This window comes from Aristolochia californica, unplaced genomic scaffold (genome assembly GCF_029961685.1).
Source record: "Aristolochia californica isolate CCGP_79_NKW_82.1479 unplaced genomic scaffold, dmAriCali1.0.hap1 SCAF_9, whole genome shotgun sequence".
Lineage (NCBI taxonomy): Eukaryota > Viridiplantae > Streptophyta > Magnoliopsida > Piperales > Aristolochiaceae > Aristolochia > Aristolochia californica.
In genome coordinates this window covers 9867171-9894204 of record NW_027182290.1, presented here as the reverse complement: position 1 = coordinate 9894204, position 27034 = coordinate 9867171, and the positions used below count along the sequence as shown (strand labels likewise).

Here is a 27034-nt window from a genome sequence, read left to right as displayed (position 1 = left end):
GTGGTAATGCATGTTCATCATTTGAGATTTTCTCTATCAAGAACTCTCCTCTATTAACAAACTTGCCATGCCAAGTAGATTAACAAAATTGTTGATTTTTAGGACTCCATGAATTTAGCTCATGAAGAAAAAAGAAAAAAAACCTATTGGGAGAAAACTGGAGGAAGAAGGGTTATGGAAGTGATTATTCCTAACCCTCCCTATGAAGCTCTATTTATAGATTTATGAAACTATAATATTACAATAATACCCTTGAACTTAGGGTTTAGGGTTTTAACCCTGGAACTTTACCATAATTACATCAATGCCATCTCTATGAGATGACCCTTTATTTACCATCCTGCCATCACTGTATGTGGGCCTATGGGCTTTCTTGATTTGTGGGCCTTGAGCATGTCTTCTATTTCTCTTGGATCCATGGGTCTTCTTTGGTCTTATGGGCTTGGGCTCATCTTCTAATGCACTTTGATATGTGGCCTTCCTTGGTCGTGTGAGCTTGGGCTCTGTCTTCCAACACTCCCCCTCAAGCTGGGGGTGAGAGAACAGTATGAACTCCCAACTTGTTGCAAATGATGTATAAAATCTTTGTTGTATAATGTGTCTTCATCTTCCAATACTCCCCTTCACGCTGGTGCTCTCGTTCATGAGGCCCAACTGGTATAATATCAATGAGAGTAAATTACTCCTAGCTGCTAAGACATTGCTCTGAAGTGTCCACCTCCACCACCGTGTCCCTCCACAGGACAATGACTCTCAAGTGGTAGAGTAATATATGATATTAATGGGGAGAAGTAACATAAATATAATAATAAATATCTCCGTCATGGACTTCCAACCACAAAACTTTAATATTTTTTACGAGGATGAAGTTCCTTCGTCATGGACTTCCAACCACAAAAAAATGATATTTTTGACGGGGATGAAGTTCCTCCGTCATGGACTCCCCAACCACAAATAATTTTGATATATTTGATGGGGATGAAGTTCCTCTGTCGTGGACTCCCAACCTCAAAAATTGGATATTTTTTACGGAAATGAAGTTCCTCCGTCATGGACTCCCAACCACAAATAAATTAGATATTTTTTACGGGGATGAAGTTCATCCGTCATGGATTCCCAACCACAAATAAATTTGATATTTTTGACGGGGATGAAGTCCCTTCGTCATGGATTCCCAACCACAAATAAATTTGATATTTTTGATGGGGATGAAGTTCCTCCGTCATGGACTCCCAACTACAATAATTTTTATATTTTTGAAGGGGACATAAAATAATGATATGAGGCTACCTCTTCTTCAATAATAATGTTTCATCAAAAGAGACATAATAGCAGCAGTTGAAATGGACTTGACTTGGGCCCATTTAACACCACCCAAAATAATCCAATGCACATATATGTTCTAAATAATGTCCTGACCAAGGAATAATTTGTCAATTCTTCAAAAATAATAATCCAGCGAGAGAATTATTTTTACCAAGTCGTGCTGAAATCTTGGGCATGTTTACTAAGGCAAAAAATAAGTGGCCCGAGTCAGGTTGACTCGGACTGAGTTAACTCGGCCTGAATTGGTCTGGGTTGACTCGGTCGGCTGGGAACTTGGGCGCACTGAATAGACTCGACTGAGTTCGGGTTGCTAAACCCGACACTAATTATTTCATGTTTCCTAACTTAGGACATGGGTGTTTTAAGTTCATTGAGACTTTTTATATGTACCGGTGGGTTTTTTATTGCCGTCTTGTGAATGATAGACATTACCCACTTTTATCACATTTCTACCTTTGAGAGTCGGTGCCTCGGGTTGGGACACCGTGATAGAGGAACTTATTACTACATCTATGTTATTTGGTTCAAGCTAGGATCAGTGCCATTACCTCCCAACTTGAGGGAGAGTATTGGAAGATATGATGTAATCAGGGTGTTATTTATGGAATTAGTTTATATTTCTTGTCTCTTCTTGACTCTTACTACACTGAAGGGCGTAATTATAAAATTTACATTTATTCATTTATAAATAGAGCTTTAGGGGGAAGGTTTGGATATAAGTCCATAACCTCTTCTTCCTCTTATTTTCTCCCAATGAGTCCCTCTTTTTTTTTCTCCATGAGATAAATCCATTGAATCCTGAAAATCAACATTTGTCAAGAAAATGGCATTATCCATCAAACATCTTGTGCCTACACCCCCCAACAGAATAGTGTAGCAGAACGGAAGAACAATCACCTTCTTGAGGTAGCTCGCAACTTATTGTATACCATGAAAGTCCCATACTTTTATTGCCCACATGCTATCTTTACTGCATGTTTTATTATTAATAGGCTATCCTCCGTTCTCGGTCATAAATCCCCATATTCCTTATTGTTTCCACATGGTGATCCTTTTTTGCTTCCCTTGAAAGTCTTCAGTTGTACATGCTTTGTTCATATTACCTCCCCACAACATAGTAAACTTGATCCAAAATCTATCAAGTGTATCTTCTTAGGATATTCTCGCACGCAGAAGGGTTATATTTGCTACAATTCCACTCTCCAAAGGTTGTGTCCAGGGATGTAACCATTTTTGAAGATTCTTCATACTACTTTGACAATTCTCCTCTAGGTCTCTCTTCTGTACCAGCCTCTCTTAGATCGATTGTGCCCCGAGCTACGGAAACTGTTCGACCCCTGCAGTGCTGGCTGACACCACACCTATGGAGTTTGCGGATCCCATCGAGGTAAGTCCATCTTCTCTTGTTCCTTTTGGACCACAATATGATACTTGACCCATTGCCTTAAGAAAAGAATCTAGAACTTGCACTAGGCCCTCTACTTCTCACCCCATATCCAATTTTATGTCTCACCATCATTTATCTTCTTCATGTTGTCAATTTCTTGTGTCTATCTCCTCCATCTGAGTCCCACAGTCCTATCAGAAGGCTCTGAAGCATCCAAGGTGGAAGGCGGTAATAGATGAAGAAATGTAGGCACTCTATGAGAATCAGACATGGGCTTTAGTTTCTCTTCCATCAGATAAAAAACCTATTGGCTGTAAGTGGGTTTTTACTATTAAACACAATCCGGATGGGCCAATTGCTCGCTTTAAGGCCCGCCTTGTTGCTAAAGGCTATAGGCAGTGTTATGGGATCAATTATGAGGAAACATTCTCTCCAGTGGACAAAATGAACTCGATACGTATTTTTTTTATCTCTTCCTGCTAATTCTTCGAAGCAGATCTATCAGTTTGATGTGAAAAATGATTTTCTCAATGGGGATATAAATAAGAAATTTATATGCAACAACCACCTAGATTTGTGGTTAAGGGAGAGTCGGTATGTCGATTGAAGAAATCCCTTTATGGTCTGAAACAGTCTCCTCATGCATGGTTTGATAGATTTAGCCAATCACTCATATGGGCCGGATTTCGCAGATTTTTCGTAAATCACTCTGTATTTCTGAAGACACACCTAAAGGCGAAGTGATTTTGGCCGTATATGTTGATGATATTTTCTTAACCAGTAGTGATCCCAAGGGCATTCAGGAAACCAAGGAAAAGATATGTGAAGAATTCAAGACAAAAAATATAGGAATACTTAAATACTTTATGAGTAATGAAGTACTATAGTCCAAACATGAGATTATACTATCTCAAAGGAAGTATATCCTTGATTTACTGGAGGAGACAAGAATGATGGGGTGTAGATCAACATAAACCCCTATGGATTCCAATACAAAACTATATGCAGGCGCTGGAGAAGATGTGGATATCTGAAAATATCAAAGACTTGTGGGGAAGCTCATTTATCTTTGAGTAACAAGGCCGGATATATCATATGTAGTAAGTGCGGTGGGTCAAACATGCACAAACCACAACTTACTCATTGGCAAACACTAGAAAGAATATTATGATATTTGAAAGGAGCTCCAGAAAGAGGGATTCTTTATAAGAACCATGGTTAGTTCAACATAAAAGGGTTCTCGATGAAGACTGGGACGAATCTCTGGATAACAAAAAATCTACGGGATGTTGTACAATGGTTGGAGGGAACTTGGTTACATGGAGAAGCAAGAAGTAGAATGTAGTTGCAAGGTCTAGTGCAAAAGCAAAATACAGGGCCATGACACACACAATTAGTAAACTTCTATTTTCTGTAACTTCTACTGTTTTTATAACTTCTGAAGATAGAATCTTTTTGCTAGCCACTTCTTTGGCAGCTTCAGCGATGACGACGTTGTCCTGAGCTGTTCGACGCCGCGGGGCAGAAGAGATACTGTTGCAAAATTAAATGTTTCTAAGTTAGGAAACTAGGTTTAATGGAACGTGGGTTTTGACTGAGCGATCCGAACCGGGTCTGTTCTATTTCGCCGAGTTAATCCAGACTCATTCTGTTATGCTTGGGTTAACCGAGCGAGTCTGGGTCAACTTGGTCCGGTCAACCCGACTCGGCCCACTTGTTTTTTTGCCTTGGTTATAAGTGTCCAGGTTCGAAAGTCTATACCTATTTCTTCTGTGACTCGGCTATATGGGTATGATATCTGACTTGGGTCCACTCGATCCCTTTTTCACTGGTTGGATTATTATTTTGAAGTATTGGCAAATTATTCCTTGGTCAACATATTATTTGGTGCATAGAATCGTAGCGGATTATTTTATGGATTTTTTAAAGGATTTTCATTATTTGGTACGTGTTATTGAGCCCTGGCCCATTTTAGTTGTTGCTATTGTGTTTCTTTGGCTGAGACATTGTTATTGAAGGACTACTCTGTTGCTGACTGTTGTCAGCATTGGTTATTTAGATGAAGAAAAAAGTATATGGTGGATCAAAAATATTATCTTGTAGGTGATTACCCATTACCCCCCTTAATGGGCTTTTATTACTCCTACCATTTGAGAGTCGGTGTCCTATGGAGGGACACTGTGATGGAGGAGTTTTATTACATTTCTGAGCAATGCCTATAGACCCACTACCTATAGAAGATAGGAGTTGCCCAACATCCAGCATCAATTATTTGACTGGAGTGTGGAGCGATGTCTTATGGCTACGAGTGATTTTACTCTCACTTATATTATGCCAGCTGGGCATCTTGGAAGAGATCATCAACTTGAGGGGAGTGTTGAAAAAAATGGTGGACTGCCATTTTATACGGGAAGAACCTATACACCATTTGCAACAAGCTTGTCGTTCATGATGTTTTCTCACCCCCAACTTAAGGCGAAGTGTTGGAAGATGGGCCCAAGCCCACATGACCAAGGAAGGCCCACACATCCAAGTGTGTTAGAAGATGGGTTCAAACCCATAAGACCAAAGAAGGCTCACACATCCAAGAGATGTGAAAGATGGGCTCAAGGCCCATAGACTAAGGAGAAGGCCCAAAAGTCCACATAGTGATGATAGGAAGGTAAATAAAGAGTCATCTCATAGAGATGGTATTGATGTAATTAGTTCAAGTTCTAGGGGTATTATTATAATAATGTAGTTTTATCAATCTATAAATTGATCTTCAAGGGGAGGGTTAGGACATAAGTCCATAACCCCTTCTTCCTCTTGTTTTCTCCCAATGAGTCCATCTCTCCTTTTCTCCATAAGCAAAATCCATAGAGTCCTGAAAATCAATAGGTCATTGACAAGGGGATGATCAATCAAACAAAATTCCCTCTGGTTGTGCATTACAATCATGATTGATATAGGGAATACATTGATCGATCATACTTGTAATGCACAACTAGAGGGGATTGTTTTTTTATCGATCATCCCCTTGTCAATGATCGATCGACTTAAATATTTTGGACCAACAGTAACATATTGATCGATCAGTTCATTGATCAATAAGTCACGCACTGTCTGGTAGAAAAGCCGTTATGATCGATTGATTGATAAATTAATGTACTGTGTTTGAAAACGGGCAAATTATGGCTAGTTTGAGTTGGGGAATATTAGAAGGCACCCATGTGAAGGGTGACACAATAGGTAAAAAAGAGGAACTCCTAACCCACGTCTAGAGGTGGCAAAAGAGGTAAATAAAGTGATCTTCATAAAGATGGCATAAGGGTGTAATTATGTGAGATGATGGATGTCTACTTATGTCTTTTTTATAAAGATTATAGCCCTAAGGGCATTGTAGTCATTGTAAACCTCCTCTAACAACTATAAATAAGAGCCTCATGGCATGGGTAGAGCATCAAGCCTCAAGGTATGTGATAGAGCATCAAGCCTCTCCACTTCTCACGATTTGTCCCTAGCCTATTCTCTCTTTTCCCAAGAGCTCTCTCTCTTTTTCTCAACCAGTCGTCCCTCTCTTCCTCTTTTCTTCCTTTCAGATCTTCTTCTTCCTCCTCTCTTTCTCCACCTCCTCGAGGCCTTACACCATGGAATCTTAAATTGAACATGGTATCAAAGCAAGTGTTTTAGGATTCCAAGTCCCTTGGTTAAGGTGTTAATTATATGAGTTCATCAAGATTGTCAAGTTGGAGTTTTGATTGAAGCAAAATTGAACAACTCATGCTCATTCAAGATAAGTGTTCTTTTTGTTTTCTTGAGGTGATTATTGATTATTAAGAAGGTTGGAGAATGAGTATTCTCCTCTTATTTGCATGAAGATTAAGTGCTACTTCTTTGTATAAATCAGTTTAAGGCTTTTTTATTCGGTTTCCTCTCATTCATACAAGTTTCGGTTAAGGACCAGTTTTCTCTATCTTAATGCTGTTTTTTATCTTTGGAAAATTATTGGAATCAAGCCTAGTTGAGTCTCTACTAAAATCTTGGTGTATTATGCTTAGTACCATGGTAAAAATTAACTGCTTCTCATGACAGTTTATTGCCTGTTTTTCTCCACCATTGAATTCTTGGTTGACGCAAATCAAGGAGAATTTTTTTTTGGCAAGAAGTTTGCTGAATTCAGAAATGTTTAAGTCCTTCTAATTATGACTATATTCTGAGATTTATTTTTTTAAATACTCAAGAGTCAAAGGAAAGTCCAAAGGCTGAAATTTCTTTATATATGGGGCATGAACTTGAGGAAAATTTTCTTATTTGGAATTGACTTGATTTTAAGAATGATATGAGTATCCTTCTAGATTGCATGGGCCAGCATATACAAGGTTTGTTCTTGTTTGAATACATGCATGAATTGAGGTTCAGATTTAAGAAAAACAACACTCGGTATGTGCTCTCCTTGATTCATTTGTTGCTCTTTTAGCTTAATTTTGGACTATAACACCCTATACATGAATTTAGGTTGATTGTCTCTTGGTTTACTTCATCTTTGACTTTAGAACCAAGAGGACGTGTGGTTAAGAGATTGTTGTCCTATGTCAAAGGAAAAATGGGGTGCTGAAATTTCATCAAGTGTAGTAGACTTTTGAAAATACAATTTCAGCTCATAAATTCTTTGAGTGGGATTATTTGTTTAGTGGGTAACATTTCATGGTTGAAGATATTGGATATAATATGGCTGGGAAAAGTGACCTGCTCAAAATCACCACAATTCCTCTTAAGGGGTTATTAAATTACTTGAGTTGGTCACAATCCGTTAAGAGATTTCTCATCACTCCTAATTTGTTGAGTCACTTGAATAAGCCACCTCCTCTTTTAGATGAGGAAGACAGGGTATACACTAAGTGACTTAAGGATGATACACTTGTCCTCAGTTGGTTGATTAACAACATGGAAGAGACTGTTGCAAATAATGCGGTGCATCTTGAGACTGCTAAACAAGTGTGGGATACTTGTGCAAAGCTATACTCTAGTGCCAACAACTTGCAAAAATTATATGATGTTTTCCAAACAATGTATAATACAAAGCAAGGAGATAATGCAAATGACTATCTTACACAATTTAGAGGTCTCATTTGTTTAATTTCTGGAAAAGAGGAAAATTCCACTAACTTGATATAATTTGAGTACATGAGTCCCTATTTATAATAGAGGAAAATAGTAGAATCCAATTACAATTAAACTACCCTTGTCCTAATTACACCAAAAGTCTAACGCTTAAAGATAAATCATAGTATAATTAAATAACTGACCATAAATAAAAAGACTAACATAACTAAAACATCTTTTAATTGAAACTCTTTTGTGTGACCTCTTTCCATAATAATTCTGGATCTGTAAGACTTCTTATTGTGAGAGTCATGTAAGACACTTCTATATCTGCTCTTCAACACTCCCCATCAAGTTGGAGTTTATAACTTCAACTTGCAATAAAAAAGATTATTAGTCTTCAATTTTCTTTTGTTAAAAAATATTCTTCATAAATGTAAAAACTTAATCTTTTGTGCTCCCCCTTTCTTGAATATTTTGGTCACATAAAATTTACCATAGCTTATGGAATAAAATATTTCTTTTTTATACTTCTTGTACTTCTCCCTTTAAACTAAAAGGTATTGGTGTAATCCATACTTGAAACAAAAATATAACTGTATTTATTATCTCCTCCATCAAGTTGTCCAGAGGATAAGAACTCAATCAGACAGATACTCTCAAAAAATAAGATGGGTGATGTATATATAAAAAAATGTTGGAAGATCGGGCCAAGCCCACAAGACCAAGGAAGACCCATACGTCCAAGTGAGTTAAAAGATGAGGCTCAAACTCATAAGATCAAGGAAGGCCCACATATCCAAGAGAGGTGGAAGATAGACTCAAGCCTATAGACTAAGGAGAAGGCCCATACATCCAAGTGAGTTAAAAGATGAGGATCAAGCCCATAAGATCAAGGAAGACCAACATATCCAAGAGAGGTGGAAGATAGGCTCAAGCCTACAGACCAAGGAGAAGGCCCAAATGCCTACGAGTGATGGCATTATGGTAAATAAAGAGTCATCTAATAAAGATGGCATTGATATAATTAGTTTAAGTTTCACGGATATTATTGTAAATTATAATCTTATTCATCTATAAATTGAGCCTCAAGGGGAGAGTTATGACACAAGTCCATAACCTCTTTCTTCTTCTTGTTTTCTCCCAATGGGTATTTCTTCTTCTTTCTCCATGAGCTAATCCATCGAGTTCTGAAAATCAACATAATATCAGAGCATTGATTTTCAGGATTCCTAACTATGGTTTTTAAAATTCTCAAAATTTGAGATTGGGTGCATGCCTCCGCGTCGTCTCCTTATGTTTTTTAGATTCTCAGTTTTTTTCTCCTCAGATTATCCAGCCCAGTCCAAGTTGACCCATAATAGTTCAGGAACAACGACGAGCAACTGAGTCCACCAACTTTACAACCATGAAACCACACAACTACCATGTCCAGATAATATATCGTCCCTCTGAACTAAAGAAATAATGGGTTCACAAGACGTTGGTTTCATCCGGGAATGGGGTAGTAGGTCCCCATAATCCCTGTAATAGTTCAGGAACGGCTATGGTTGATTGAGGTTGGTTTCATCATCGCTGCATAGAAGCTCATGGCCAAGGCAGCAAAGTATCTCTGCCTTCGTATGACTTTTGATGGTCACCAGAGTATCAGACTCCTCCCTCGCTGCAATTATTTCTTCCATTGCTACGTTTCCAACCTCGAAGGAGAAGATTGGCGGAGTAGGGGAGAAATCTAACTCAGTGCAGTTCCAGTACATCTCAGCTGGCAACGAGGTCATTCCCAGGGACCTCTCTGTTCACATCTTGCCTGTCATAAAAAACCTGGAAGCAGCTCTCAAGGCGGTCAACATTCTCGTGCCCATCAGCACATCCGTCACCACCTACGTGCTGGGAGCCTCCTTCCCACAGTCTCAAGGGGCGTTTACTGATAAGGCTGTTGTGGTGCTGGCGCCAATCACGACGCACTCCTAGCAGTTTCCTTCTCTCTCTATTTAACAAAGAAGACGGCGTTTCATCCAGTGGAAATGATGAATCTCGGAACCTTTGACGACATATTCACTGTCGGAGATTGGGTTGATGTGATCGTCGTCCAGCAAATTACGTGGGAATCTTTCTGCCTGCCGAGTTACCTGCCTGTAATCTCTTTGCTGGTATTGACTCGGACCGGTGATATTGCGCTCCTCAGCAATCTCAGATCGGTGATCTCAGTTATACAGCACAAATCTCGCTGATTGAAATCAGCGCAAATTACTGAAGTCTTCCTCTGCATTGCCGTTTTTGGACTTCCATATACCATGCGAAATTAACGCTGGTTTAAAGCTCACTCTGATTGATCTCATCCAGCCTTGCCGTCGTTATTGGTAACCGATTTGCTGTAATCTTGACAGTCTAATTATCAAGCTGAATATGGTTATCTGACGGACAATCATGCGCTGGAAAGTCATCTTCATTCCAACAACCATAATCTCATTCCAGAAATCAATAGCCAGCATCCAGAAATTTTTTGATGCTGCTCATTATCTTCCAGCCAGCACGTTCACTGCTGGATTGATCTATTTTGGAAAGTCCTTCCCTGGTTCGTCTCCTTGCGCCAGCTCCGTTGCGGTTTCTGGTCATTAACAGCTGGTTGATCGTTTCAATCCCGAACATCGATGTTGTCTCTCTTTTCGAAGAATCCTCTGGCTGTGGAGGATAAGAGTTGCCGTTTTTGGACAATGAATCAGCGAAGCCAGCAAAGACGAGAGGCCAGCGTTGAGGTGAAGATGATGACTCTATTGCTCTCGGGTCAACCCAACAAGCCGAGTCACTTTTCCGAGATAATGCCCGAGTCACTCTGTTCTGCTCGGGTTAACCCAGCGAACCAGCAACCCGAGAATCACTTACAGGTTCTATTCCTGACCGAGTCAACTCGGTCTTGGTCCAACTAACTCGGTCCACTTGTTTTCTGCTTCAGTTATAGGTTTCTGGGTCCCAAGTCCTATCTCTATTTATCCCGTGACTCAGTTATATTGTTCTGATACCTGACTTGACTCGACTCTGTCCCTCGTCTCCAATTGGATTATTATCTTGGATTATTTGTTGTTTATTACTCAGTTCTATCATATTATTTGGTGCACAACCCTCTGATGGACTCTTTGAGGATTATTTTATGGGTTTTTTTTTTAAGAATTTTCATTATTTAGTACGTGTTATTTGTGCCAAGTCCATTTCGGCTGCTACTATTATGTCTTTATGATTGAGGTATTATTATTAAAAAAAAACTTCTAAGTTGCTAATTGTTGTCAACATTGGTTATTCTTATGTAGAAGAAAGCATATGGTGGCTTAAAATTTTTATCTTCCGGTGATTACCTTTTACCTTCTTAGTTGGTAGTTTTACTCCTACCATTTGTGAGTCAGTACCCTATGTTGGGACACTATGATAGAGGAGTTTATTACTACATTTCTGAGCAATACCTATAGACCCACTACCTACAGAGGATAAAAGTTTTCCCAACATCTAGAATGAATCAAGTTTATTATTTACCCAAGATGTGTTTTTTTTAGCTACTCTAAGAAAGTGGGTAGACTCTGTGCTCCACAATAGGACTACTTTTCCGCCTGTGAAATGGAGCGAAAAGTAATTTTGACTATGACCATTTGATTGGAGTATTGAACGATGTCTTACGGCTAGGAGAAATTTTACTCTCTTCTATTATGTCAGTTGGGTCTCTTGGAAAAGAACAAAGAAACTACCAGCTTGAGGGGGAGTGTTGAAAGATATGGTGAACTACCATTTTATATGGGAAGATCTTATATACCATTTGCAGCAAGCTAGACGTTCATGATGTTCTTTCACCCCCAGCCTGATAGGGGAGTGTTGGAAGATGGGCATGTTACAATGTGGGACCCACCTTGGTTGCATGAGATGGTGGGACCCACCATGAGGACGTGAGAAGCCATGATGAGTCAACACACAAGCTGGCATGAGTTGGATGACGAGCTGGAATAAGGTCGCAGAATTGAAGGAACCCACAAAGATACTACGCTGGCATCTTTGTCCCATGAGCTGGAAGATCTAATGGGACCCACAAGAATATAGCATAAGCTGGCATCCTCAGCCTAGCCAACTCGTGAAGAAGGATTTGGGAAAGTCAGGTTTTGGGTAAGTTAGAACTTGAGTAAGTTCTAAATTAAGTTGAATTACAGTTAGAAAGTGTACATAAATTATATCACTCATCCAATATAAATAGAGGAGCTTGTATTCAGAATAGATCAATAAAAAAAGCAAAGAGTTTTCTCCTCTTTTCGCATTCACGTGAAAGAAGCTCTTCTCTTCTCTTCTCTTCTCTTTTCTTTTTCTCTTCTCTCTCCCCTTGCTAGAGTTTCTATTCATGGGGTCCTAAATTCAACAGGGCCCAAGCCCACAACACTAAGAAAGACCCACTCGTCCAAATATGAAAATGGGCTCAAGCCCATAAGACAAGGACGACCCACACATCCAAGAGACGTGGATGACAGCGGCAAGCCAATACAACCCAACAGACCGATCTGTTAGGTGCGGAAAGCTACCGCCTACAAAAGTGGACGAAACCACTCTGACACCCACCCCGCCCATTCTTGACCGCCTCTCACGGGATTTGAATGCGGGACGTGGCGTGCCTAGCTCTGATAACATGACAACGACTAGCCAATACACCCAAAAGACCAATCTGTTAGGTGTGGAAAACTACCTCCTACAAGAGTGGACGGAATCACTCTGACACAAGTAACAAAAACACAAAACTTGAAAACAATATTGATTATGGAAACTCTGATAATTGCCTAATTTAACTTACAAGTTTTAGTTTCTCCATTACCAACAGGTCTTCAAGTTTGAGGGAATGGAGAGGTAGAGAAATGTTGAAATTAGGTCCCCTTGGTTAGAACCTCGGGCAAGATGAGAGAGGGAGAAGAGAAGGGAAAGAGAAGAGAAGAGAAGTGTTGAATTTAGGATCCCTTTATTGACATCTCGAGCAAGGTGAGAGAGAGAGAAAAAGAAAAACAGGAAAAAGAAAGCTTTTGGGTAGAGAGAAGAGAAGAAGAAAAAGGGAAGAAAGACTTTAAGCAAAAAGAGAAGTCTACAAGAGAGAGAAGGGAGAACTACTTCCCTTGATGATTTAATTCTGAGTACAAGGTCCTCTATTTATAGTAGAGGAAAGTGGTAGAGTCCATGTACAATTAACTTTCATTCTCCTAATTACATTCCAACTCTAACTCTAACTCTTCTATAAGGACGTGAATATAGGCAGAAGTTGCTAGCTTGTGGTTTATCTTTGTGGGTCCTACTTGATCTTCAAATCTTCCAACTCATGCCAGCTTGTGTGATGACTCCTCTTGGCTTCTCAAGTCCTCATGGTGGGTCTCACCAGCTCGTGCAACCATAGTGGATCCCACATTGTAATACTCCCCCTCAAACTGGGGGTGTGAAAACATCATAAATGCCCAACTTGCTGCAGATGGTGGAAAAAAATTTATGAGTGACTGGTAATGTCTGCAACTTGGCTCTGTGAAGATATATGTTTGAGAGATAATATGCCAGTTTGAAATTTTTCTTGTGTGAAGTGGCAATCTACTTCAATGTGCTTTATTCTTTCATGGAAGATTGGATTTGATGTGATATGTATGGCTGCCTGATTATCACAATATAGATCCATATGAGCTTCTTTATAGAATCCCAGTTCAGTGAGAAGAGATCTGATCCATAGAAGCTCACTAACTGTGTGTGCCATGACCTTGTATTCTGCTTCTACACTCAATCGTGCAACCACATTCTGCTTCTTGCTTCTCCATGTAACCAAGTTTCCTCCAACCATCTTACAATATCCTGAAGTAGATTTTTTGTCATCAAGGGATCCGGTCCAGTCTGCATTTGAGAATCCTTCGATGTTGAAGTGACCATGATTATTGTAGGGAAGCCCTCTTCCTGGAGCTCCTTTCAAATATCGCAATATCCTTTCTAGTGCTTGCCAGTGACTGAGTTGTGGTTTGTGCATGTATTGACTCACCACACTTATTTATATGAAATATCATGCCTTGTTATGCAGAGATAAATGAGTTTTCTATTATGGTCCCTAGCCATGGATTGAGTAACTCAACATGGGATTTGTGAATCTACCACTGTAATAGAGTTGTTTATCTCAGTAAGGATGAAAAGGAGCTTCCTTTTCTTAGTTGTACTCGGTAGGATTGAAAAGGAGTTTCCTTTTCTTGACCTTCTCGGGTAAGGGATGAGATCCCTTGTTGTTCTCGGCCAGGAAGGGGTTCAACCCTTTGCTGCTCATGGCTAAGAGGGTAGGGACCCTCTTGGAAGGGTGTTGTTGTTCACTAGAAGGGATTAGGAGTTCCTATTCCTGCCTTGCTCGATTAGAGACTAAAGGTACCTCTTTTAGATGTTGCTACTCGGTTTGGGAATTGAGGAACCCCAATCTCTTGCTCGGAATGAAGGAGAGAAACTCCCTCTTGCTGCTATGAACGTAGGAGAAGCTACAACCTCTAATTGAACTCGGAAATAGTAAATCAATCCCTTCCCTTTGGCTTCGGTAAGATCAATTCAAACCAGAATTCAAAAGAGAAAGAATAAACCCAAATTGAAGAGAGAACTATACCTAGAGCTCGTCAAGGAGACCTCCCAAACCCAAGAGCTCGTCAAGGAGAACTCCAAACCCTATTTAACCTAATTCACTGCTTCTCTTTCTTCTATTTCTCTACCCCTAAATAGGGTTTGACGTCATTAGAGTTTTAGGGCTTAAATTGACAATTCTGCGCCTACGAATTGGATCATTACATAATTAATGAAAAAATCTACTTAAAACAATATAAAATATGAAATTAAAAAGTAATTAACTCAACGAGTCATTGCCGTTTCCTTTGGGTGACTCAATGTGCTATTGAGTCCTCAACATTTGCCCCCCCTCCCCCTCTATAGAGAAAGAACTTGTCCTTAAGCTAGTAAGATGGGTAGACCTGTTTGAAGTTGGCCAGCTACTCTCATATAGCAGCTTCTTTTTTGGTGTCCTTCCAATGTACTAGAATCTCCCACTGGTCATTAATATGACAGGTATGCAATACCATAGCTGGAGTAAGAATAACTTGTCCATTGTCCACCGGAGGAAGGGATAGGATTGTCGAAGGAGGTGGACCCTTAAAGGGTTTAAGTATGGAAACATAGAACACATCATAAAGTTTAACCATTGTGGGAAGTTGCAATTGATAGGCGACTGGCCCGATTCGCCGAATAATAGAGAAAGGTCCAAAGTACTTTGGAGAAAATTTATGACGTTGTTGGCCTGCTAGTGAGTGTTGTTGGTAAGGATGGAGTTGTAACCAGACAATGTCACCTTCCTTGTATGCGATATCATGGTGTCTATTATGGACTCCATAGCATCACGAGTTATCCATAGGCATAGGAATTAAATTATGTCAATTTACTTTTCATGTAATGTCAATTCGGTTTGGTTTATTTTATTTGGTTTGGTTCACTTTGGGTTGGTTCAGTGTAATGTGGCATGAACCACTTGACCTATGGGTCATCTTTGTATTTTCATCCTCAACCCTATTTAGGGGGACGTGAATGAGAAGAGAGGAAGTATTGAGAAAATTATATTTTACAGGTCAGATTCTCCCTCAGAGGTCTAGGTCGGATTTCTCCCTTTGAGGTCCAAGGTTGAGCTTCCTCCAAAGCTCCTTCGTTCTAATTGAGTTCCACCATTACTCGTTCAAGAAACAAGAATTCTCTTCCAACGTTAAGATCATCCATGGAGGGAAGAGGGGAAAGAAGGGTGACTCGATCCATGGCAAGGGAAGAAATAGGGTTCACCCTGTTAGGGTTTAATATAAAATATTATAAAAATACCCCTATAAATAAAATATTCTAAAAATACCCATGTGGCCTAAAACTGAAATAAATAAAATAAATTAAAAAAATTAATTAAAATAATAATGTTATTGTGTGCATAATATTATTTTTACCTTATGAGAAGAGAAAGAATTGATGTTTGGGGCAAAAACAACTTAAATAGATGACTTATCAACTTTCAAAAATAGAGTCGTTGAGCTAAAAAGGGGACTTTTAGCTATTTTTTTTAAGTTTCGACTAAAATTCACTGTAATATACACATTTTTCTTGATGTGTTGCTCGTGACATAGATAGGTCACCTATAAATTTTTTAGACCTATCTTGGCTGAATCAAAGTCTTCAATTTTGTTTTAAACACAGCGAATTGGACAACTGCTAACTTGTAAGATAGTCTTCATTAGATTCCTCTTTCTTATCATCTTGGTATCTGACTTCATTGGCTTGGTCATCCAATTGGATTTTTGAATGAAAATTTGCAGTATGTTTTCTCTTCACTGGGCAATCAATTGTAGTCTATCTTATTTCATAGCCTTCTTTACTCTAATTATTCTCTTTACTTTAGCTTGATTGAGTGGGTACTCACAGTACCTTTTCACTCTCATGTCCGATTAAATAGGGGTAGTCCGATTGCATGGGCGTAGTACAATCGAATGGCTTTGTATTCTTACCTTCTCAACTTTGGCCAATCAAAGGGGTGACTTTACTTCATTCAATTTTCTGATCTTGCCTTACTTGCCATGTTGAGCTCTCATGTTCAAATGAATACTGCTAATAGGTCATTTGAATAATATCCTTTGTGGTATGTGTTGCTTGCTTTCCTTATTCTATGGGTTGTTCAAGTGGTCTTTCACCTGTAGAATAGGTATGGTGCCAAAAAATTTCTTCGGAGTTTTTAAGAGTTACAAGGCATACTTAATACATATCATTACTAACTAAGTGTAAGTTAGCATCAAAACTATTCTCAGAATGTGAGAGACTTGGACTCCATTCTTCAATATTCATGAGATGAGAAATGAAAACAATATCCTTTACTCATATTTTAGAATGTCAATAAGAAAAAAAAATACTAAAATCCCACAAATAAGTAGCTGAAAGAAAAGCCCTTGACTTGACCCTTGCTTTAGAGAAACTAACTTTTGGAAAGTCAATCCTTGGGATAAATCAAAATATCGAAGAAAAAATGAGAGAACAGAGGGACTTGAAGCTAAGGTCCATGAGATTGGAAAAGAAAGAAAATCTAGAAGTTCTCATAGAACAAATGTGATAAAGGTCACTACATCTATGCATAACCATTCATTTTATAAATGTGGAAACATAGGCCATTATGCATTTGAGTGCTCAACTAGAAGATCAAAGGTAAATGAGGTGACACAAATTTAGATTTTGTTGAATTTCTGGAAAAGAGAAATACTTCACTAACTTATTGTAATTTGATTACAGTGAACCTCTATTTATAATAGAGGAAACAAGTAGAATCCAATTACAATTAAATTATCCTTATCCCAGTTACACCGAAAGTTAAACACTAAAAGATAAATCCTAAAACAATTAAAAAACTGAACATAAATAGAAGACTAACATAACTAAAATATCTTTATCTGAGACTCTTTTGTGAAAACTTCTCCAGTGAGATTCCTGTAAGACTCCACCATATTAATTTTGGCTCTATTAGACTTCTTACTATAAAAGTCATGTACGACTCTTCTATATTTGCCCTTCAACACTCCCCCTCAAGTTGGAGTATATAATTTCAGCTTGCAATGAAAAGGATTCTTAGTCTTCAATTTTTTTTTCTGAAAAAATTATCTTCATAGATGAAAAAAATTTTTATGCAAAAACTTCATCTTTTGTGTTCCCCCTTTCTTGAATATTTTGGTCACATAAAAATTACCACAACATGTAGAACAAAATAACTTTTTCTTGTACTTCTCCACTTCAAGCTTGGGATAAAAAGAACATAGAGATTGTTATGCACACAATAAAATTATTATTTTAATTTTTTTAATTTATTTTATTTTTTTAGTTTTAGGCCACAAGGGCATTTTTGGAATATTTTATTTATAAAGGTATTTTGTAATATTTTATATTAAACCCTAATAGGGTGAACCCTATTTAAGGGGTAAGAGTAATGAGAAAGACAAATATTGATTTTAGGTTAATTTTAGGTTAAACAGACTTAGAGTTCTCCTCAACGAGCTCTAGGGTTTTCAAGTTCCCCTTTGACTTGATTTTTGCCTTGAATTCTGTATCCCTAGAAGAATAGATGGCGATGCATAGAGAAATGAGAGAAATGCGGTGAATTGGCATTAAAGAGAAAAAATATGGGAATGGCGTGTATATTACGTAAAAAAATTTCTTGTAAGGAAGCAAAAGGCTGCCGCAGAAAAGGTCACACGCTCTCAAATCTCCGAGCACGACATCTACACAGAAGAGGTAGCAGAAGCTATCTCGGACAGGCAGACCGGACAATGGCCAAAAAAATAAAAAAATTTGACTTCTTTATCGACTGAAGTCCCTACGGAAGATTTGGGTGCGACCTCAAATCCGAAACTGGGAACCTTGAAAATCCCCGAGAAGGACACAAATCCGATTTCGGACTCAGACCTTCTAGAATCAGACGGTGGGGACCCTGATTTTTCGAAATCGGAGGGGTATTCCCCAACCCCCTTATCACGGGAAACAATAAGTCTTCCATAGGTGACACAAATAAAATCGCCTAGTGGAAAAGCCCCGAAGGGGTGCTGCTCGCCTTCGGAGAAAGCTCAACGGGCACCCAACTGCTCCACCTTTCCGTCGGGGTCCATTGATCTGGTAGCCGGCATGGCACGAAGCAAAAGGGAGAAAGGGTGACGAGCAAAAGGGGCGCCAGAATGCCTCTCAAACCATGCAACGGAAAATCCTCCAGCGGGGACACCTCGACGTCCTCCTGTTCGCCACCGGAGGAAGAGGAGGCTCCATCGGCGCCGTTGGAAACAACTCTGGTAGGATTGGTCTTCCGGCCACCACCTCTCCCTCACAATCTCTCTCTCGGCAGTCCAGTGGGGAACAATCTTCACCAAAATTGGGGTAAGCTTCGGAAACACCCTCAAAATTTAGGTCAAAACGAGTCCCTCAAGGCGTTGATGTGGCAAAAAGGGGCTGAGCAGCAGCAACGCTGCTCGAAAATTGGGGACGAAGGTTCTCTGTCTCGTGAAGCAGATAAACAGTGCCCAAGTGATGGAATTTCGGCTTGGGAGTATGCAATTCGAGATAAAAATTTTCGGAGGATGCCGGGATCCATAAATTTTTTTTTTTGGGGACGTTTGAATATTTTTTCCTGGTGGCTTTGTTTTTCTATGGATGAGCACAGTACCTGGGTGGATGGGAGTTGTCAAATTGACGATATGGGGTTTAATTTTCTGGATCCCATGTATGCTATTCGGCCATGAACTTCAAATTCGAATTTTTGGCCTGGTGGGTTTCTATTCCGGGAAGCAGAGAAACAGAACTATTTTGACGAAATTCTGGCTTGTGTGTATGCATTCAAAGATGGAATTTTTTTGGGGATGCTCGGAGTGATAGAATATTTTGTTTGGATGTAGTTTTATTTTTCTACTGCTGAGACCAACAGTAGTGCACCTCTTCAAATTTCTGCTGCACGCATGGCTGCAATTACACTAATACCATCAGCTTTAAGGAAGTCACCACAAGCCATGCTAGAGTATAAAATTACTCCACAAATGGATCCATCTAGGGCCATTCTTCTGATCCAGCAAACTAGAAGATTGCCACTTAGAGCAACCAAAGTAGAATGCTTCAACCTGGACTAGACTCCTATCACCAATAGCCATTCTAGCAATGTAGTTGATGCTTCACTTTTCATGGGAAGGTCCTTTCGTGTTGCGTGAGGGCCTAATGGCATCCTGGTTCATACCGGCACACATGTAGGTAGTACTGGTTACAAAAATGAATTGTCTACCATAATCCAGGTAGAGAAAGTTGCAAGCAATACAACAGTTGGAGATAACAATGATGAAGAAAAAGTGGGACTTGTCAATTCTTGTTTTGTTTCTCCACTAGAGCTCCACAAATCAATTCTTCATGGAACTACTGCTGTTGTGGTGGATGGCTTCAAATTAAAGCTTCGAAACCTTATATGTAGTCATTTACCACTACCAAAAATTTGCAGGGAGTATGTTATGATTATTGAGACACAAATTGAGGTCTATGGGTCTTTTGCTTCTTCTTTTATGTATTTGATGCACTTGGTCATGGTGTGGGAGTTGATCAAGGTTTTGTTTTCAGAAAGGGAATTAAGTCGTCAATCTAAACCACAACATGTGGATGCCGATATGGATGATGGAGGGGGTATGATTGATGAGTTACAACCAGTAATGATTCTGAGTTGTTACTTCTCATTGGATTCATTACCTATTTCTACGTCAGGCAAGATAGACTACAATTTGTTGTGTTGTTGTGCCAAGGACACCATGCTGCTATGGCAGTGCATAACTCAATACTGCCTGACGACCACGCCCACAGTGATACAGAGACAATGCTGAATGAAGTAGGTGTTGTCCATGCTGGACATCTAAATAACTCTTTGGTGGTTCTCTCCTATAACCAGACTGCTGCGGCAATGACATCATTGACGACAATGATCAGTGATATTAAAAATCAGGGGGACAAGAATGTTAGGTTTTTTGTGGATGATGGCTGTTTTCAAAATGCATTTGTGTCCGACCGGGCTATGCGACGGATGGTTGCTAAGAAGGATGGCACACTCACTGCTGGTAACTCGAGCCCATTAGGTGATGGTGATGGTGTTGGTGCAATCCTCTTTATGAGAATTTCAATTGCAGCGCTGACGGCATTACCATTTCTGGGTGTATTCCGCAATTTTACTGTTGTTGCTGTGGACCCTTCTGCAAGGGGCATAGATCAACCGGTCGCACTTTTGGCTACGGTGAAAGCGCTGTCTGAGGAAGTCGTTCTTGCATTCCATATCATGTTGCTTCACCGTCTTGGGGTGTGCTACTAGAAATAATGATGAGACAGTGTCAAAAAAAAAAAAAAAAATTGTGCTTCTCCAGTTGGATGCTCTAGTTGTGTTGTCCAACTGGCTGTCATAGATACCGCGGTTGACACGTGAGCTTGGAGTGGGACGTCGACATACAGACTCTACTTTCGAGCTTGAGGACAAACTCGTTCTTCTAGGGGGTGTAATGTTATGCACACAATAAAATTATTATTTTAATTATTTTTATTTAATTTACTTTATTTATTTCGGTTTTAGGCCATAGGGGCATTTTTGGAATATTTTATTTATAGAGGTATTTTTGTAATATTTTATATTAAAACCTAACAGGATGAACCCTATTTAAGGGGTAAGAGTAATGAGAAAAATAAGCATTGATTTTAGGTTAATTTTAGGTTAAACAGGCTTAGAGTTTTCCTCAACGAGCTCTAGGGTTTTCAAGTTCCCCTTTGACTTGATTTTCGCCTTCCTTTTATTTCTCCCTACGAATCCTTGTGTTAGATTTGAGACTATAACAGAGACCTAGCTTGGATAAAACACAATATGAGAGAAGAAAATTATTCCTAGACATACGACAAAGGTTCATATACTCGTAAAAAATGGTCATAGTCTGAAACATATTTCGCTTCATTTCAAAAAAATGGTCCAACTTTAGGGCACAAACTTTTTATGGGTAGTTCAAGCACAAATCACCACTTAAGTGAAGAACAAAAGACTTGACTTAAATTGGATGTTGGGCACACTCTTATGCTTTTTAGGTAGTGGGTCTAGGTATTGTATTGAAGTGATAAAAATATTAGATGATAAACTGAAGAAATACTAGAGGAAAACAACATTAACTTGAAAGAGGCAACTATGCAACACTCATAGTTCTTAGTTACCTTTTGAAAGAAAACTAGGGAGGCTATAACGGTAGAACTTAATAAATTTGGTTAAGTATAAATTTTTTTGGGCGCAGGGGGGGGGGGGACGATGCATAAGATACACAACGAAGTAACAAAAATGAAAAACTTGAAAACAACATCGAAGCAAGAAATTTTTGGATCCTAGGAGAAAAATAAACTCAATTTACGCCAATACATGGAGAGATAAAAGGAGATAAAATAAGAAAAATGGAGAGATTTTTGGTAAAACTGACATTTGGTACTTCTGATATTAATATCTCTAAAAATATAGATTATAATCACAAACAGTTTGTTGTTTAAGAAACTATACTAAAAAAACTTTAAATTGATATCTAATCTAACATAAAAAGCTTTGTTCTTGAATCTGATATGATCTCTTTATTTCCTTCATTATGTGGCTTGATGGTTGCCGACTCCAATACAAATATCTCCTTACATATTGATCAGATTGAGATGAAATTTTCTCCTTCTAAAACTAGACTTTGATACCTTTCATTAAAATATATTTTTTATTGATAAAATATATTTCTTTTGAGTGAAATCATCCAATAGATTCCATCAATATAATCTGGTCAAACTAAATACTCTTTTTTCTTTGACCAACATGATCATTGACTCTTTTGTTATTGATATCTCCCTCTAGAAAACTCAGATTGAGAATTGGTTTAATAGGTAAGAAAATAGGCATAAAGATATATCTTTTGAAATATAGTTCTATATATAAAGTATCGTTCTTGATGCACAAAATGCCTGAAAAGTTAAAATCTTTATGCTACTGGTCAAACATTTTTTGCAGTTTGACCTTCGCTGCTTCAAATATCGATTTCTCTTTGTAGAAAACTCCAATTTTCAATCTTCATTGTGCGTTGGAAAGTGGACTCAAAGATCTAAACTAGTCGAGATGATAGATAAAAAAAGATCACATTATCTCTATGGGTTGACTGAGTTAACTCACAAAACTCGCTCTTAGACCATGTTGAATTTACAAAAAAAGAGAATTAGTTCACTAACTTATTGTACTTTGAGTACAATGAGCCTCTTTTTATAATAGAGATTCGAGTTACACCCAAAATTAAATACGAAAAGATAAGTCCTAAAATAATTGAACAACTGAACATAAATAAAAGTATAACATAACTAAAACACCTTTAATTGAGACTTTTCTATGAGACCTCCTATCAGATTCCCATAAGACTCCACGATATTAATTATGGTTCTTTGAGACTTCTTACTGTGAGAATCATGTAAGACTCTTTCATACCTGCTCTTCAACATATTCTTAAGGAAAGCCTAAATTTGTTTGCAAATGTTGAGACAATGGGACCCAAAGAAATTTGGGAACCCAAGCTCACTTGATCTTCAAGAAGTGAATGCAATTTTCAAGCCAAGAAAAATACTAAATGAAAATCACCTTAATAGTATGAAAATGAATCTTTATAACTATTATTCATGTCAATTCAAGGATTCTTATATTGGAGTGGATTTGAGAAAGGAGGTATGGATTTTCAAGGAAGGATTTTTCTTTCTCAAAAATCTACTTAGGAAAGGAATTTCAAGTTTTAGAATATTGAGTACAATGGGTATGCCAATAAATACTCATTAACTTCTCAAAACAACACTTGGTGGGGGTATTTATATGTTTCCCAAGACAAACTAGTCGGTTTTTGCCCGTTTACAAAAAGTTGATATGTCATTGATCGATCAGTGTAAAGTATTGATCAATTGATCATGTCTAATGACTAGAGTTTTGTTAAAAAATACTTATAGATCGATGATATGATCAATCAATATTCTTCTGTTGGGTTTGACTAGTTAAGTTGATTGATCAATGTGCAGGAAATAATCAATTACTTAGAATTCCTACCGGTAGTGTTTTACAAGTATGATTGATTAATGGTGTTCCAATGATTGATCATGTTTTACGTCCTTGGTTGGGAAACTTCTATATGATCGATCAGTGTGAGTGTAAGATTGACTAGTCTTTATAATTTTGTATTACGTGGACATCATTGATTGATTAGTCCATAGGGAATGATCAATCATACTTTATAACATAGTTTAGTCATGTTCTAGTTGATTGATCAATCAACCTTGATTAACTGATCATGCTTTATATTTTTGGCTAGGCATATTCTGGTTAGTCGATCATTAGCAAATGTTGATTGATCAATCCAATGCCAAATTTCTGACTGTGTTTACAAAGCTTGGTTAAAATTGATCCTAAATGATTCTAACATGTTTAAAACATATATATACATTGGTAAAACATGTAGATAATGCAATTTGTCGTAAGGCTACAAAAACTTCATTGTACCTCAAGTTTGAAGGTTTGGGGTTGCTCTCCTACATAGATTAAGTTTTTATGATTTCCCAAGACTTCCTAAGCCCTACTCTTCAATTCTTTGATTCTTGTTTCTAAGGGTGCTTGTTCAAAATCACTTTGACATGGTTGTGTAGCTCAAGGTCTTTGAAAAACTTTTGCCAGTTCTTTTCATAGACTTTGACTTTTGTGTTTTTTTTAAGGAATTTGCATCGAAAATTTTAGAATTACCAATGTTAGATTAATTAAATTTTGTTATGATCAAAATCAAGATAGGAGTCAATGCTCGGTCAATAAAGACTTTTTAAAAGAGGCGGCATGTGCTTGTAAATATATAGACTGGTGTATGTAGCCCTAAGGGCACCATAAACATTGTAAACTTATTCCCAAAACTATAAGTAGTGCTCTTGGACATGGGTTAGAGCATCATGCTCTATCCCTCTTTGCCTCCTTGACCCCTTGAGAATCTCTCCTTCTCCTCTCTCTCTCTCTCTCTCCCTCTCTCATGAGTTCCTCTCTCCTCTTTCCCACGAGATAGAATTCTCCTTCCTCTTCTCCTCTCTCGCTCTTTAGACCCTATGTAACTATATGAAAAGGCCCTAGAAATCAACAAATAGTATGTGTTTGACATCTTCCAAAGTCCGAAGCCAATGGACATTGTAACTAATTGTGGTAGGAATGTTCTACAAATGTAGTGTTAATCCACGAGTAGACTTTGGCATCATCTTTCATCCAATTCAAATATTTATATGGATTCAGAATTACCACTTTGATATGTTTGCCTTTCCCATCCTCTTAAGTTTGCAAAATTGTTTTAATAAGAGTTAAAAATGTTCCTTCAATAAAGGTGATTATTTCAACTTTCATGAAGGTGATCATTTCGATTTTTTAAATTTTTACTAATTTGAAAAGTAACTATACCCAAACAGATTTTTTTATGTTTAACGTGCTTTTTTACTTAAAAAGGTAATTTTCAACGCTGAAAAAGCTATGCCAATCAGTGTCTTAATAAGTTATCAGTTCTAAGCCATAAAATGGGTCTGAGCAAGATGACAGTACACTAATCATCAGGTTTTCTTTGTACACAAGAGTTGAATAAGTGAAAAAGTACGATGAGCATCTCAAGAAAGGTAACGAGTTACACCACAGCTACGACGACTGACTTTTGGGTTGAACCTCCTGCTCCCTGGAGCTCTCAAATGCAGCACAAAATTACATATTACACCCAAATTTCATCTTCAGTTATTGAAGCTGAAATGGTTAAAAGGGTCATGCCGGAGAAGATTAATTGAACTATAAGTGGAGTGACTTCTATTGGTCAATCCTCAAGGCTAATCCTGTAGATGGGAAGGCAGATCTCTTCGACGCTATTGTAGATGGCAACAAATGTACAAGGAGAACAGACTGATCTGTGCTCGTCTTTCAGGCTTTCAACATCCTTCAATCAGCTTTCTGTACAGCAGTCTTAAATAAGAGGATGTGAACTTTCTCCAGAGAAAAGTACAGGAAGCCCCCAACCGAATGTGTCACAAAAGACCCAAAGCTGCTTCCCACAATACAATGCCACGCTGGGCCATAAACTTTGTCGAATTCCTGCAAGACCCAGAAAACATCAAAGATTCAGAGACAGATCGCAATGAACATTAGTTCAGTGAAGGTGCAGAGAATGCTGTCTGCAGATTCACCGTCAATGAAGCAGAAGCACAATTGGATCCAAAAGCCACCACTTCAGAACATCACAGTTATACCACAGCGAGATAACTCACATTAAGGATCCACTTCGAGAAAAGGGAGAAGAAAAGCTAGTCTTGAATTAATACGAAAAATTCATTCAGATGCCTTTTCCGTCAAAACACACCCCAAAACTAATTAAGAATCTCTGCCGTGAAACTGCCCTTGTTCAAGCAGCCACAGGGCCGGCTCCCTGTTTTAACGACAGGGCTTCTATGAGACCAACGCTAGATTTGACCAGAATCTAGAAAAGATATGACAATCACATTAATCATCATCGCTTTCACCTTACAACCTCTCCACGCAGTTCCATTCGGTAAGTAGTCGATATGGACTTATTTGCTAAAGCATAAGCAGAAGTGCCACAGGCGCTGCCGACAAGAAAGAGAGAGAGAGAGAGTGAAAGAAATGACAAAAAGGTGAAACAATATTACCTTCTTGAGAGTGAGAGCTAACGCCTTGGAACTGAACTTTTCAAGACCATCATAAGCCTTTCTAGCGCAAGTTACAGCATGGATCTGCATAAAAGGAGGCATGTCCTTAGCCACAATCCTAGCCCCAACTCTAGCAAAAAGACAGCCAACCTCCACATCTGACCCACAAAACGACCTCCGTCCACCATCCAACAAAACCAATCTCTTCTCACCTCCTTCACATCTCTTCTCATCCGACATCTTCTGGGCAGCGCTGGGTTTGGTGAACCCCTTTTTGCTCATCTGTTTGATATCAGCAGCCGTGGTGCTACCCGGCTGCTGCGGTGGTTGTACTTGTAAGCCTTTAACGAGGGAACGCTTGGATTTAGGCTTAGAAAGAGCAGAATTACCGGAGATTGTCATAACTTTGACCTGCGAATGGATATCTACAAGAGATGGATCTGAAGTTTTGACAGGCGGAAAAGTTGTTCGATGTTGCGAGGTCGACAAATTCCTTTTGGGGGATCGAGAGGTGAGGTTGATGTTGCGTGAGGAGGAAGGAAAGGGGGAATCTGATGGTAGGAGCTGATGTGTGGGATCCATGGCCGTGCTGGAAAGTGTCGGTCGGCCTAGACGGTGTCTCTCTGGTCTCTAGAGATAAAAAGGGCAGTCATGGGGACGAGAGACGGCAGGTGAAGGCAAATGGGAGATGCCTCACAGACGCTCGTCTCTAACGTGCACTGGTAGCGGAGAGAATCCGGTCAACTCGGATGGACCAATCACGTGTACCGGACACATAAAAAAGGTCACAAATTCTTTTATAACTGGGCCATCGACAAAGAACGATTTTGGATTTACTTGATCCTAAAAGCATCGGCAAATCGACCCACTCCACTCATATTCAGCAAGGTGGGTAAACTCAGATGGACCAATCAAGTGGAACGACACAAGTTCTTTTATAACGAAGCATAAACA

At 38.7% G+C, this 27034-nt stretch overlaps 1 protein-coding gene across 1 annotated transcript; it reads right to left on the bottom strand.

Moving 5' to 3' along the window:
• Positions 1-24918: 24918 nt before the first annotated feature.
• Positions 24919-26730, bottom strand: LOC137941911 (uncharacterized). Its single transcript, XM_068787526.1, has 2 exons — positions 26081-26730; positions 24919-25508 (listed from the first exon to the last, which is right to left on the bottom strand). Exons 1-2 carry the CDS (start codon positions 26660-26662, stop codon positions 25356-25358), a joined length of 735 nt encoding a protein of 244 aa, XP_068643627.1. The 5' UTR covers positions 26663-26730; the 3' UTR covers positions 24919-25355.
• Between the last annotated feature and the right edge of the window lie 304 nt (positions 26731-27034).

Bases quoted from the DNA above. Each gene is read 5' to 3' on its own strand.
- LOC137941911 (XM_068787526.1), bottom strand. From the start codon at position 26,662: ATGGATCCCACACATCAGCTCCTACCATCAGATTCCCCCTTTCCTTCC. The intron at 25,509-26,080 runs GTAATATTGTTT...TGGGTCTTGCAG, and splicing joins TAGCTCTCACTCTCAAGAAG to GAATTCGACAAAGTTTATGG.